Genomic DNA, 15,713 nt, shown 5'->3' with positions numbered 1-15,713 from the left:
CCTGTGCAACAGGTGAGATAGCACAGGAGTACATGACTCTAATATTAAAGAAATGCATATAGGCGAAACAATCAAGGCAGTTGGAGACGATGAAAACCCCAGGTGGTCGAAATTTCCGGAGCCCTCCACTACGGCGTCTCTCATAGCCTCAGTCGCTTTGGGACTTTAAACCCCATAGACCAAACCAAACCGCAAAAAATTTTCAGGCGAATAAGGATGCGGCCGAGCGAGTAGTCTCTCGCTATCACATTGTGAAGAACAACTTACACATACCACCGAGAGCAAAGTAAATATTCGATGTCTCTCGTACCTGTAGCGGAATCAGGTCGGATGATATGTTTATTACAAAAATTCTGGTTACCTTTTCTGCCTCTGTGCCTTGTTTAGGTACCAGAGTGCACGCGTGTGAAAGCTGAAAGTACATTCCTGTTCTCAGGAATGGCTAAAAACAAAGCACTCGCAGGAAGGGACACACTTGTTCGCGTTTTCCGCACTGTTTATGTTGTTCGCAATGGTGGGCCGCCATACATGCTTAGCCGATTATTCCACCCAGAGATTCACGCCGATGTCTGGTAAGTCGGAACAGTACACCACGGGGTTCCTGTAAAAAGAAATATATTATTCATATGTGGTCAAATAGCGTGATGATATTGATAAGATTTGCTACCATTGCGATACTGCATATAAGGAACCCTATGTTCACTGAGCAATGTCCAATGTGACTTACGGAAAGGTTGAAAGTAACAACGTGTTCTTCGCTTCCACTAAGCTCTGGAGCGCAATTGCAGGTGGGCTTTTTATAAGGATTATAGCGGAGTTATACCAAGTAGGCTAACTATTTTACTTCCGTGCGTTGTTGGTAAATCAACTAAACTAATTGAAATGCTCAGGTCTCTGGGAGAACGCAGGGGGTGTGGAGGTGGCTGGGATAGAGGGGGTCAGGCGTTCTGCTCGATCACGTATCAAAACAACTATTTCGGTTTGGACTTTTCTTCCCCAAGCTTGAAATTCAACCTAATCGCCCTAACTATCACCCGATTCACTAAATGAAACATCGCGAATGACTAAGCTCACATAAATCGATTCGCTTGCTCAATTTCATCATGCGTCTTCGTCCCGGCTAACTTCAGTGTGCTTTCGTTGCCTCAATCTTCATATAATTCTTTTTCTCCGAACAAGCCGATCGACGATCATCCCCAGTCTATACAAGGTCCAGTTAATTGTGCGGGTGCTTTGGCCGGAAAACAGGAAGGTGATTTAAGTAAGAAAACCTACTCTTCACTGGGCAGAAGAAAGACGTTTCGCTGAATCCGGTGCGTCCCTTGGGTATCCTCGCAGATGACTTTGGCGAGTGTGGTCTCCCGAATAGTGCGTAGTTGAGCTGTCAGGGCGAATGGAAAGGAGATGAGAAATTACTTAGTCGGAACCTGCACTGCTGATGCTTTCAGTGGCCTTGATGTCCACCGAACACGGCGATGGTTAACCATATGATGCTACGAGATTTCGTTAGGCTAGATTTGTTTTGCCGTGGTTACACGGTTTTACCGATTCCAGCTTTCCTTCAAGCAGCGTGGTATCTTGCCTTGTGTTCTGGCGACACGACTATATTTTTCGCGGATTATCGCTACCAAACACGTCGTATTGCTACGATGAGCATAACTTCTCCACAGTGCGCTTACTTATGTTTTAAGTAGCTCTCGCAATAGGCACAGCCACGTTTGTTTTAAGCAGGCTCATCGAGTAATCAGTTTCCCTCAGAAGCCGAATCTCTGCAATGTCGTCATAAAATGGTTGATTCACTGATGTCCCTTGGCTTCAGGACGGCATAGTTACTGTTGATGCTTCATTAAAACTTCCTGTTGGGCGAGTTGGTAGTTCATCTTGAAGTAGAAATGTTATAGCGCAAACAAAGACACGGACAAGAGAGACGAAACACACACACAAGCGATTGTGTGTGGTGTGTGTGTTTCGTCTCTCTTGTTCGTGTCTTTGTTTGCGCTATAATATTTCTACTTCATGTTGATTCTTTCTCTTTTCTACAACCAGCCGTCACTAAACTAGGTCCGATGAAATAACATTTGTAGAAAAGAGGACGGCAGCGAAGTTCGTATGCGCGACAGCAGCAGGGCCACGTGTTGTAGAACATATTTGCCCGTCTGTACCTGCTGGCAAGAAATATGCAAGTGTACCAAGTCCCATCGTCTGAACAAGCGCGATGGGGCCTACGAGCATGTCACACTTAGTAGGCACATCACCGAGAGATATCACTGGGATGGCGCTAGCGTACACTGGAAAGAGCATAAGAAGGATTGGGATGCGTATGTACCAGGCGTGAAGGATCCGGCCTGCCCTGCATGCTCGTAGTAGAAGCGGTCGCCCCACTTGAGTCTGGCCAGCGAGTCCACGGTGATGCAGGCTATGGTCGGTCCCATGCTGGCGTTGCCCAGTGGGTACTCGCTAATGGCCCCCGAGAAAAAGTCGACGTCCCGGACGTCCCTGCGTAAGGACCAGAGCCATTCCGGAAGTAATGAAGTGGCGCCAAAAACTCTGCTGTAAATGGGACTGCATTCTCGCTTATGCTGACACTTCTCCGAGGCTAATTTCAAGCTAAGTGATCATGTCGGAGGCTCGCTCACTCACTCGTAAACTTTCGCGAACATTGTGGCCACCTCCTCAGACATGAGTCCGTGAAGGTGTAGGTCTTCAAAGGTGGTGAGGTTGAGGCCGTGGCAGAGCCGGACGTAGTCGGCGTACGGCCTGATCCCGTTGTCTCGACCGCGCTGAATGTCGGTGGCGAACAGGTCCACGCCGAACAGGTCACCGGGCCGCGATAGCGCCATCAAAGTCAGAGCGCGGTCGCCATGCCTGCATAGGCAACAACCAAGATGGAGTTAATAAACAGCGGTAAATTGCATAGCAAAAGCCGTCAAGGCATAACGATAAAGGTGTCGTTTTCCCTGGAGCGTTTTTCGTATTGCTCAGCATTTTTTCGCTGTTTGTTAGCGTTAAGGGCACAGCAGAGAAGGTATCCCAGCCATACTGCCGTTTGCTGTGCGATGTGAAGATCCCCACGTGGTCGAAATTATTCCGGAGACCTCCACTACGGCACCACTTTCTCTCTTTACTCTTTTCTTCTTTCACTCCCACATTCTTCCCTTCCCTTATGGCGCAGTTTGGGTTTCCACCGAGATGTGAGACAATTATACTGCGCCATTTCCTTTCCTCAAAATTAATGGTCAAATGTTTAGGGGAATCCCCAAGGGTGGAGTAGATTTGTAATAAGGGAGTAATTACTCATAAGGGAGGAGTAATTCATTATGCTGTGCGATGTCAGTGAATGTTAAAAGAGCCTATTTGGTCCAAATTATTCCGGAGACTACGGTATGGCTAAAGCCTCTAGATAAGCTCGGAGCTTTAGCAGTACCGTAGTCTTCTGAACAATTTGGACCAAATAGGCTCTTTTAACATTCACAGACATCGCACAGCATACGGAATTGGTTTTTGAAAATTAGCAAATCTGATCTAGGAACTTTAGGTACAGCACCTCTTTCTCTCTTCCTTCTTTCACTCCCCCTTTCATCCCTTCCCTCGCGGCGCGGTTGATGTGTTCACCGAGAAGTGAGAGAGTTACTACGCCTTTCTACCGATGGCTTTGTTTGAAACAGCCACCTGCCGGGGAAGTGATGCATCGCTTAAATGCTGCCGTGGCCTCCGCGATCGAAGCGCGCTTTTGCTTGGCGCGGCGCCGCAGCAGATCTCGGCGGCCACGATGCTGCGCCAGGAGCGGTGTGAGGACTCCCAGCGATCGACGAATGCGTGAAAGAGGAGTACTTGCAAGGGAGGGACCTTCAATGCTATCGCACTGTAGTCTTAAGGTGGATTCAGACTAGCGGACCGGTTGTGGACGATCCATGCAGTGCGCCTGCCACGTGACGCAAACGTCATTGCTCCGAGCGACCGTGAGCGACCTGCGCCGAATCAGATTGAGCGCATCATGCTCAAGCTCACTCACAGGAGTGACGTTTGCGTCACGTGGCAGGTGGTCCGCGCCGGTCGTCTGCGACCCGGTCCGCTAGTCTGAAAGCACCTTTAAATATATGTTAAGCAACGTCCAACTTTTACTCTTCGGTCTTTGTGGCCGCCGCGGTGGCTCAGTGGCTATGGTGCTCGGCTGCTGGCCCGAAAGACGCGGGTTCGATCCCGGCCGCGGCGGCTGAATTTCTTTGGAGGAGAAATTCGAGGCCCGTGTACTGTGCGATGTCAGTGCACGTTAAAGAACCCCAGGTGGTCGAAATTTCCGGAGCCCTCCACTACGGCGTCTCTCATAGCCTTAGTCGCTTTGGGACGTTAAACCCCATAAACCAAACCATCTTCGGTCTTTGTGGCCTCGGGTTCTCTCAGCTTTTTGTGATTTCTACCCCTTTGTTTAAGGCACATTGCACAGCTGCAATAAATATTTTTAGTCGCTAGTCGGCATTCGTGTCGCTCGCTTCTCTCACCGAAGCCTTTCGCACTCTTCACATTGTTAGAAGTTTCGTTGACTTTTCCACTAACCTGCTGAAGGCGGTCATGGGCTGGCGGACCAACCCTCGAGCCACCTGGTCCCAGAGTGCCTTGGTAGTCGGAAACGGAGCGAAGAAGCGACGCGTCAGCCTCTCGAAACCCACTTCGCTCCAGTTCGCGTTCAGCCTGGAAAGGAAAGCGCCTTGGTAGCGTAGTTTCTCATATCCCTTCCTCACCCTCACTGAATAGATCGTTATACACTCCCGCCCTCCGACAGACAGACACACAGATGGAGGGATGGACCACACACCTTAATAACGTGACTACAGATGTAAAAATTTCCTTTCTTAGCAGGTGAACACTGCAGTTCTCGATGCTCTGTGCTCACAAGAGGGATCACGTGTTTGCGAAATGGAGATGTCATTTAGTTTTTGTTACGACATAGAAGAAGTCGTACTACTATCCCTGCCGCTAGTGTAACTATTGGTATCACTACTGCTACTACTACTACCACTACCACTATACTACTATTACTATAACTACCACCACCACCCCCACTACTACTACTACTACTACTATACTACTACTACAACTACTACTACTACTGCTACTACTACTACTACTATTACTATAACTACCACCACCACCCCCACTACTACTACTACTACTACTACTACTACTACTACTACTACTACTACTGCTACTACTACTACTACTACTACTACTACTACCACTGCTGCTGCTGCTGTTTCTGCCGTGCTGCAGCTACTGCCAGCACTAGTTGCCACTGACAACAGCTATTTCTAGTCAAGGATTGACGAAAAATTAGTCTGGACAGGCATTGGAACCAGAAAATGAGATCTACAGCCACAGACGAAGTCAAGATGAAGATCGATGCTTCGGAACTTGTACAGATTCCTTGGTCACAACGAGACAGACGAGATAAGCCAGGACTCGCCCTGTCCGCCTTTTTGGGATCAGAAAATCCGTGCTAGTTCCGAACCGTCCCTGTTCTCTCCATTTATTCAGCGGCTGCAAACCTAATTTTCCACAAACTACTCCTACTACTATAGACGGAAGCATTGCGACTAGCTAACAAAGGAAAGACGTGTGCGCCTTACAGGTAGAAGCGCCTGTTGACGATTGTGTGGCCGAAGCGTAGCGCGGCGCCAGCGAACTCGTTGAGGAGCGTGGCGTCCACGCTCGGGTCGTAGCGGGTGTAACCGTCCAGTTTGGGACGCAGGCCGTATCGGGCGGCCAGGGCTTCGCCCAGCACGGCAGGCACCCACTCGCCGAAAACGATGTGCTGCAGACGAGCCTGCACGATCCTCCTGCGCACGGTGAGTATACAGTTAGCTGTAGTATTAAAGGGAACACATCACCATCCGACGAATGATTACTCAATAAGTTTGTAAACGAAAATCGTACTTTTTTTTTTCGTTCCACACAGATTTCTCCTAAGACGAGACATTTTCATGTGCAATGTAGAAGTAAAAGAATTCTTTCCTGTGTGAAAACTGAACATGTCATTTCATACCTGCATCTCAGTGCGTCCTGTCGGGAGTGAAAGAATTTTATGATTAAGATCAAAGTCTCATACATTTGTACTGTTATGATCATGCGTTTAAAATAGCGCCACAGTGCGGCGGGAAGCGCCTCACGGACTATGCTTTCTTGCATGTGGTGGCTTTCTTGTTGTTTGCTGCGCCCGCTGAACCAGCTGTCTTTGATTGTCTAGGCTTAAACTGGACAGCACGGCCGCCCACTGCTCACGTTGTGGGTTTGGTACTGTGGGTTTGGGATTGCATGTTTTGGCCATATAATGTGAAACAGTGTAAGGTGTTCCTCTCATAGCAGGCGTGTGTTTGGGTATGTGGAACGTACAATATCCGCAAGACATTTGGCTGCTGCAATCGCAAATTAAGAACAAGTTAATGTACACGTTTTGCTTTCCGTTGCGGATCTCAGAATGTCCAGTCTTCAAACTCCCCTTGTCGAGACCCCTTCGTGTGTTCTCGCATGTGTGTGTTTCATTCATCCACGTGTACATACACGGAAGGGCTGATGTGTTCAGTCTATAATTCATTGGCTCACTAGGTGGTGAACAAGTCCTAATCTCGTAACTTACAGCCGTCATCAAACCTGGCATTCAACTGGAGAAGCAGAAAAAGAAGGAAACACGCAAAAAAAGAATAAATTGAAACTCGACACGTTCAACCTCGAGTATAAAAGAAGCTGGCTTTGGTCGACGTTCCACTCCGGTTTTTAACGGAAGCTCAGGAAGCCTATTCGAGCGGCCACATGTCCAATATTCTTAGATAAAATATTTTGAATGTTTGAATTTTGTAAGGCACTGTTGCTGAAATATTGAAGGTAATGCTCCATTCTTCCGATGTGCAGCAAAATCTTTCTTTTGTAGTGTTTCACTCGGTCGCATCGAGCACTTAGGACTGCCATAGAAAACCAATGGAGAATGCTTTTGGCGATGGCAATAACGTTAATAGCAAAAAAACGAAAGCCTGCCGAGGGGATATCCGCAGTTATATTGATCGTTATAGAGAAATTTTACAATATATGAAAAAATTGTGTCAATAAACTGTTTGTTGCTGTTTGGTGTTAGTGGTTATTTATTATTAATAAAAAATAACAATCGAAGGAAAAGATGTCGCTAGCCGCGGCATCTGCCATCGAAACCTGAATCACCTGAGCTGCGGCTAGCGGGAATAAGAGGACAGGGAGAAGGAAAGAAAGGGGGTAGTGATAGTAAGAAAGGATACTTGTAGGGCGGGGATATACACTATGTACAAATACAGGATATAAACTCTTTACCGTTCTAAAAATCCTTTTGTCCAGAATTGTTGTGTATGTTTATGCTTGCCTCGTGACCTGGAAAAGGCGCTCATAATCCCAGCCGGGGTTGACGGCCCGTAGCTTGGCGGCAATCCTGTTGTGCTCACGCATCCAGATGGTGTGCATTGTGACCTGGCCCACGTTCTGGTTCGTCCTCGCATCCCCTGCAAAGTCCAGCTTTGCATCGAATGCTCGCTTATTGTAAACTTCCTACATGCAGCTCTGTGCATGCCCTCTGAGCAGAGGGATGTGAACGGATGAAGTGTAACATGACCGTTTTTTGAGGCCGCACAAACCCAGGAAATATGAACAAGCGCTTCTAGTTCGTGCGGCTACCACCACGTGCCGCATGGCGCTGGGCATCAAAAATTACCGCGGGAATTTTGAATATTTGGTATACCCTGCGCCCTTCCTATGGTCGTCAAAACTCTTCGGTGAGAGCTCAGAGCGTGCTTTAGGAGTTAGATTCTGTAACACGTAGGAAGAATAAACCATCAGTATCAAAATCTTCGCGCACCATTTCAGGGATGAGTTTAGTGTTCTCTCAGTTACAAGAGTAAGTTCCAATTCTGTTGAAAATAACGGAAAGTTGGGCTAGTTGGTTTCGTATATACGTACAATCCAACAAAGACGACAGACTTTCCGTCCCGTCTTCTAGCCTGTCGTCTTTGTTGTCTTGCGCTACTATGCATATCCAATTTAGTCACATGTGGTGTACACTATTCTCGGCTGACAGATGGTGCCTGCTGGTGATGCCGAGGGACGTTGGGTATGATTAGAGAGCTTTGGTACAACCAGACAGTCGTACAGCAACTCGCTGCTGTTGCCGATGTGCTTTCTCGAAATTCCACATGGAGGTAAAGGCAGGGGGGGGGGGGGGGCACACCTGCCAAAACGCACACGTAGTAGGTTTCCGGTTGACCGAGTATAAATAAAAAAAAATTTGAACTGGCTCTGAAGAAAGGTCACGGTAACTGTCTCACTTCTCGGTGGGCACCTGTACCACACCAATTGGGAAGGGGTAAGGAAGGGGTAAGGATCAAGGAAGGGGTAAGGAAGAAAGGGATTACGTAGTGTTGGTCTCCGGAATAACTTCGACCACCTGGGGATATTTCGCGTGAACTTACATTTCAAAGCACACCGGCGCCTTTTGCTTTCAGCCTCGCTCGAAACGCGGCCGCCGCGGCCGCTGCCTGGTTTGAACCCGCGCCCTTGCGTTTAGCAACCGAGCGCCGTAACCACTGAACCATAGTCTACGTGCACGCTGGTTAGTGTGCGTTGAGTGAAAACACTCTATTGAACCGAGATGTAAATTCACTAAGTCATAGAAGAGCAGAGAGATATGCTGCGTGGAGCGCACTTATTCGTACACTGAGCAGGCTGCTTAATTAAATTCTACTGGCCCTAGTTTGAGCCCCGGACTAAAAGTAATCGTTACACCTATCCGGAGAGTCGAGAAAAAATGCTCAGCTCTCTTTTGTTTCAGCCCCTAATTGGTGTTGACATAAATATTCCTACTGTTGAAACCTACTGCTCAGGGATTATCCCAAACATGATACACTGCGAGGCGCCGGTATGTTTCCAGCAATCACTAGAATTTACGCATTGTGTTAGCATGTACAGGGTCGCCGCGTCGACGCGAAGCACCTCTTCTGTGCCTCTTTATGCCTGCGCTACTTCCCTTCGATGAGCGGCCTCGCCGGACGCGTTTGCGTCTACACCCCAATAGTGGGCGAGCGTGTACATTCAGAACAATGACATGAAGGCGCGAAAAATACAGTCCACAACCGTTTAACTGCTGAACAACGGTGTTCTCTTTGACCAGGGCTGCCTAAACGGCATATAGGAAAGAACGCGTCAAAGGTGTTTCCACCCCACATTGGTCAGCAGGAACCTCAATGTGACGGTAGTTGACTTCCATGCCTTTTGAACATAACAGTTTTCCTCCTATGTTCTTGTTTGTTTTCGTTACGATTGCATGTTTCCAAGCCATTAAAGGAAAATATCTCCCCTCATAGCGGCCACTGCAGATAACTTCGAATGAGCCTTCCGTGATAGGTGCTACGCTGTAACCGTAATAACAGAAGCAATGCAGCCAGACCATGCCTTAGAGAGACGCAGCTGCCATGTAGTCCAGTGGATTTCCAGCGACTCATTGAACGATTCCGCGGTTTCTACTATAATTTCCATTGATTTTGAATAGTGGCAGTGGGGTTAAGACAAAGTAATGAAAACTGACGTAATGCGGATAACGGACATGATATCCTCGAGCAACGTGGCTGCTTCCATTACAGGTAAAAAACTGCACCGGGCACTGGCGTTCCCGCCAACCCTTCAACCACAAGGGTGTCGTTCATCGACGAGGAAAGGTTTGCATTTACAGTACCAGCTTGGAAGCACATCCCCGTGTCTGCATGCTGGCTGCAGTTGTCCATCGCCGGATCCATGCTGGGCGGAAGAAGAGCTTCGCCGTTCAGGGACAGGGACCTCATAAGACCTGCGGTGCAAATATATGGCAACAACAGCTACAGCTGTCATTATCATCATCATCGCGACCACCGCCACATTAAGTCGGGTGGTCCCCAGCAGGACTCTCTTCTCTACAGTACTAGTTGTCGCTACACCACGCTAGTTCTGAGCCTGTGTTTATCTTATACTTCTTGAGCTATAGCTTCTCATTGTTGTCTCGGCCAGCCAGTCGTACGATTTGCGAAGAAATTCGGGAGCTGTACTTGGTGACAGCTTTTCTTGGTAATAAAATGAAGTTCACAGAGGCGGAACCTTCTAACTGTGTCATTCTGCCAAATATTTCGCCTGGACGACAGGGAGCCTGGCCGCCTCTCTCGTAGCTCTCTCCTCGGTACTTCGCTTATGCAGCTGGCGCCATCTGTGGAAGCTGCATGTAACTAGACGTTACTAGCAGATTTGTGTATATCGAGAACACTGTTCTTTGCTTGACTTTGAAATTTGAAAGCTGGCAGTTTTATTAGGAATGCGCCTTAAACAACAACCATTCGCAATATACTATATCTTAAGATAAAACAAGTACCACCAAACGGGGATTATATTCCATTGCTTAGAAAGCGACTGCGTCTTTCGGCTCCATAGCTTCCGCCCTATTGCCAAAAAAAGTTGCTGTCATAGCCCCTCCGTTCTTGCTGTAAGCTAAAAACAAACACGATCAGTAATCTAAGTACGTGCGTTCTTAAAACTAGCGCTATTTCCTTTTCATATTCCTGCTGTTTTTACGTAAATAACATCTTTCCAAGAAGTTTTCTTTACATTATAGGAAGCACGAACATTTGTTTACAAGCAGACAGATGAATTAGGACCAATGAACTTCTTGGTATGCCGATATTTATTGCAGACCTTTCCAAGACTCTATCATGTGACCAGCACCAGGAGTCTGACAAGTAGTTGCAAATACAGCAGTAAAGCTGAGTGCTACCTTGGGGTGTATGTACCAACCTCTGAACTGAAAAAAAAACTGACTTCCATAAAGAAAAACTATATTTCTGAACGTATTTAACAGACTAAGCACTACTACAAAAAGCTGCTCCTCACTGTTGGCACGATACATGCTGATATTCTAGCTGGTCGTTATGACTCCAACAAGGTAGGTAAATCACGTACCGCCTTTGAACTCGCGAAGCACGCGGGTGGTGTCTTCGTTCACTCCGTAGACCTGCGAGGCGTCGATATATGATGTCCTCGAATTGTGCTGTTCCCGGGAACCTGGGAGAAAAAACAAACTCTGCAGGAATTCTGAGCAGGCTGCTTTACAGATGTGGCTTCATTACAATAGCGATTCATTACCGTGAATACAAAAAAAAAGAAGAAAGGTTTGAATTCTGGTGTCGTCGGGAAATAAATTCCTCATGGTGAAAACACACCAACTGAAAAAAAAAAAACAGTAAGTATCTTACTTCTATGGAACGGCCCTTCACAGTAAGAGTGAGGGGTCATTTTTTTATTATTATTTGATACCAGGCGCAAGAACAAACTGCTCGAAGCTCAGATTCTGCTGTTTTACTGCTGTAATATACATGTATATACGCTTCGCCAATAGCTGCCTCTTTTAATCGTTTTGAAGGCATGGTGTTCGCAAGACATCAGTCAACAAACCGTGTCTATTTTACATGCGTGCGGTTAAAGTTCAAATGATAAATGCACTACAATAATTTCCTTAAAGGCACTCGCTTATGCATGCCGTAAAGTTCTGAATTTCATTTAAATTTTTCTAATGAAATGTTGCGTCGTGTTGAATTGCTTTGCAGATTGGTACTATGTAGCCTACTGAGAAGGAAATGTTAACTCATAAAAATAATAACAAAAAGAAACAAACGTCCATTTTGCTTTAAACAATACTGAAAGACGTACGCTTACCTGAACGGCACCTGGAACAAGGCACGGAGCGCTGGAAGTCGATCTTGGTGTGATTGAACGGGCCATAGAATGGATCATTGTCGGGAACGTGAATTGGAAGTGCTCCCGTCGTCATATCGATCCCTTGAAAAGCAACAGCACGAAAATGTTCAATAACTTTTAGCCTCAAGAAGGGTAATTAGTTGATGCTGATGGAACCCAAAGGTGTCACACTCAAATGAAGCTTAGGCCCGTTCACTTCCAGAAGCCCATCGCTCTCTTTATTGATGAAGTAACTGCCAGCAGCGATGTCCCTACAAAACTCACCCACTAGGTGACAGGTTATCTTGCCAAGGAAAGGTGGGCTATAGAAGTAGAACATCGGTAACTGTGTCATTCCTCCAAACAGTTCTGTTGCACCGGTGCGCCTGGCACCTGGAGCGCTGCTGTCTCTGCGGTACCTTCACATTGTCGCTGAGGGTAGCTGGCGCCATCTATGGAATCTTTTTGTAACTAGAAGTACTCGCAAAAAAAAAAGATTTTGTAACCAAGAAAGCTGTTTGTTCCTTCACTTTCAAAGCTGAAATTTGACAGTTGTATTACAAATAGGTCTTAAACAACGAATGTTGACAATAAACTAGGCCTTAGGGAAAACTAATAAACAGGGATTATATACCGCTGCCTAGAAAAAGAGGGCGTGTTTCGGGTCCGTAGTCCCTGCTCCACTGCCAGGTAAGTTGTCGCAGAGTATAGTAGATCAACGAGGCCATTTAATTGCATTAATGGTGCACTCTAAGTTGACCTCGTCAGATGCAGAGTCCATACTCTTGAGGTGTGTACTATCCGCTTTAAATGAAACTTGTGAAAGAACTGGTGCATCGGTAGCGAAATTATTCATATTTTCTGGAAGTCCAGTTGCTACTACACCATAGCACGCCACGTGACCATAGTTCATTGAAACCCCTGCTATTAATGGCTTCTTTTCGAAAAATATTCATAGGGCGAAGCAAATGATTAAGATGAGTTTCTGCGCATGCCTTGGTTGATCTCGATGCGGCTGAGGGGCCTGTTGGGCGTGAGGGTGACGTCGTGGGCGAAGAACTGTCCGAAGGCCATCAGCATGTGAGTTCGCCGCTGGTCGGGCGTGGATCCTTCTTGGCTGTGGATCGTGGCAGAGATGAGCCTAGGCGAGGGAAGGGCTCTCCCGCTTTTGGCCAACCGAACCTTACCGGCTCCTGCGCCGCGGGAAGAAAACCAGAGAGCTCACTATTTCCTCCTTGCGGGAAAAACCAAGTCAGTGTTTGCGTAAGAACATAGAAACGTTCCAACTATACTGGTATACAACTCAAGAAAAAAGCGGCTTTTCCCCGTCGAAGGACCCCCCATCCAGCCAATGGCGTCGGCCGATCCTCATGAACCTGCTAGCGTGACATTGTAGGAAGTGGCAGATGAAAAGGGATAGTCCCCTCTCTGCATTGTCACGCCGCTCCCTTCATAACCACTAGCAGATTCATGAGAATCTGCCGACGCCATTGGCTGGAAAGGGGTGCTTTTACAGGAAAAAGCCGCTCTTTTCTTGGCTTGAGTCCGACTATAATATTTTTACGGGACGGAAGTTGTAGAGGGCTGGTTACCGCTTGCTGTTCGCAACTGGTCACTGGAATCTCAAGGGCCCTTGAAAGAACCCTTCAGCTCACTAAGTGTTGAAAAAAAAGGCTATAAAAACAGAAAACAAGGAAAATCGTTTTGATTACTTATAAAAATTTAGGCCATTGGAACCGGTTCATGCACTAATTAATTTTTATCCAGCAGAAATCAAAATGACCGCTCCGCAGACTGTGATATGTGAACAAACCAACGCAACCGACAGAATTTCTGTTGAGCGCCGTGCTGTGTTTCGTTCGTTTTTCGCCTGCGGCTACCTGTGAGATTGCTTCCCTGAAAAGCGCACGAAGGTTTCCGGCGCTTTATATTCTGAGTGTCTATCTACCAACTGAGATATTTACTTCCTAACTATTCGCCGGCATGGCTTTTAAAATATTATTAACCCTAGGTATGGTGCCTTTTGTCTTTTAGTTGCCTTGGTTGCCCAAACCCTCAAACTCATTCATTCATTCATTCATTCATTCATTCATTCGTTCGTTCGTTCGTTCGTTCATTCGTTCGTTCGTTCGTTCGTTCATTCCTTCATTCGTTCATTCATTCGTTCGTTCATTCGTTCGTTCATTCGTTCGATCGTTCAAAGCGGCAAGTGAACATGTGAATCTACGAAGTCTCGCACGATACGTTTTCTTCGATGATATCGGCCTTTCTCTATCATTTACTTCCACTGAGTAGGCACAAAAGTTTATCCAGCGAACAAGCTTCACAAACACGATGCATTCAAACAGGCATGCAGCGAATCTGAGGCTGTCGCTCCGCTCACCTTCTCCGTACGCCGGTTCGAGCAGTCTCCGAAGGCAGGCGTAGCTCTCGCCCCAGTCCGGATGGTCCAAGTTGTTGCAGCTGCCGTCCAACTCGGAGTACGGTTTCGTCGGGTCGCACGCTCTCTTCGCCGTCGTGGGCGCGCATCTTGTAGCCACGTCTGTGGTCTCGCGGAAGCTCACGTTGGCGCCAGACGGCGCCTCTGTTGACACTTCGATGTGGGAGTCCATGCTTCAATGCGGCGTCAGGAGAGACGAGTAAGAACGAACGATGAGGGGTCAGTCGCTATTGATTGTAATGCTCGGTAAGTCAGCATCATTATCAGCCCATGTCCACTGCAGGACAAAGGCCTCTCCCATATTTCGCCATTACCACTGTCTCGTGCCAACTGTGGCCAATTTATCTCGTCAAACTTCTAATCTGATCCTCCTACCCATGGGGAAAGGAAAACAGGAGAGGCCCTCGCTATCCGAGTCACGCGCTTTCGCAAGGACTACTGGGAGTCTTTGGCCGACGGCGCAGCCAATGGTAACGCTAGGGGCAGCGGCGTCGTCTGTTGCACTGCCTGGTGAGTCAAAAAAAGCTACAGTGGGCGCTGAATGTGGCCGCGCACCTACCTGTCGCGAGTTTTCCGGTTGGCGTTTGCCGAATAATCGTACGGACCGTCGTGCTCAACTGCCACCTGTGAGAACGGACGGCGATGATAACCGCCGAAGTAGGGACAGCCCATTCTCAGCGTCTTGGCGTCGAGGTCTGCGCAGAAACGTGGGAACCGGCTAAGAAGCGAGAAGAGGCTGAAGTATATGATAATTATGGAAAAGTAGTAGCTAGTTCTGCTCGGAAACGAGGCAGCAGACGCAGCCGCCCGCGCGCGCTCTCACCGGGCTGTTTTCTCCTCCCCACCTGATCAGGAACCCGATTTTAATCCGGTCTATACGTTCAAAGATATCACAACCTACTATCAAGATAGCCATCGCCTTTACCCTAGCCCATGTAAAGGCCTCAAGAAGGCGGATGAGCGGCTCCTTCTCCGCCTCTTCCCCAATACATTGCTGTGCCCGGCAGCACTAAAACATTTCGATCCCTCCTTTAGCGGCAACTGCCCGCACTGTAATGCGGTGTCTTCGGACACCTATCACATGGTGTGGGCCTGGGGTGGTATTCTCCCGGTGTCGCCTTTTGCGACATGTCGCATTCGCTCTTCGCTGATTGGCTCGAGCCGCGGTGATGGCGGCGTGACGACACGGACCCGCCTTCCTGCTACGTCATCGTGACGTCGCCCCAATTTACTACGCTTAGTCGAACAACGGAATGCGCTGAAGCGATTCGCGCGGGCGACGGGCTACCGTTAGCGTACGAACGCAATCGGCAGTTGCGGCTTTTGCGCCCTTAGCGTGAAAACATGGCGACGTCCTTTCAAGCGAGAGCCGCCCGCTTCAGCCAATTCAGCAGTCCTTGCGATTCCGGTCGGCATGTTTACCGGCAACTACTGGTGTTGTTACTTTTCGCTATGACTTACCTTGCTTCGACGATAAAGTTTCAGCTGCAATTCAGCCTAGTTTTTTAAATAC

The 15,713-nt window shown here is 47.8% G+C and overlaps 1 protein-coding gene across 1 annotated transcript; it reads right to left on the bottom strand.

The window, feature by feature from the left end:
* Nucleotides 1-467: 467 nt before the first annotated feature.
* LOC149335267 (peroxidasin homolog) lies at nt 468-14,372 on the bottom strand. The gene is made up of 12 exons (XM_089553901.1): nt 14,144-14,372; nt 12,756-12,953; nt 11,740-11,862; nt 10,987-11,088; nt 9,740-9,850; nt 7,382-7,517; nt 5,625-5,834; nt 4,555-4,689; nt 2,641-2,865; nt 2,327-2,496; nt 1,276-1,381; nt 468-601 (listed from the first exon to the last, which is right to left on the bottom strand). The coding sequence occupies exons 1-12, from the start codon at nt 14,370-14,372 to the stop codon at nt 541-543; spliced, it is 1,806 nt and encodes a 601-aa protein (XP_089410027.1). The 3' UTR covers nt 468-540.
* Between the last annotated feature and the right edge of the window lie 1,341 nt (nt 14,373-15,713).

The sequence above is a fragment of the Amblyomma mixtum genome, chromosome 7 (assembly GCF_055824585.1).
Source record: "Amblyomma mixtum isolate Tamu chromosome 7, ASM5582458v1, whole genome shotgun sequence".
NCBI classification, from domain to species: Eukaryota; Metazoa; Arthropoda; class Arachnida; order Ixodida; family Ixodidae; genus Amblyomma; species Amblyomma mixtum.
Note: the sequence above shows the minus strand (reverse complement) of the source record. Positions and strands in the feature narration are given on the sequence as shown.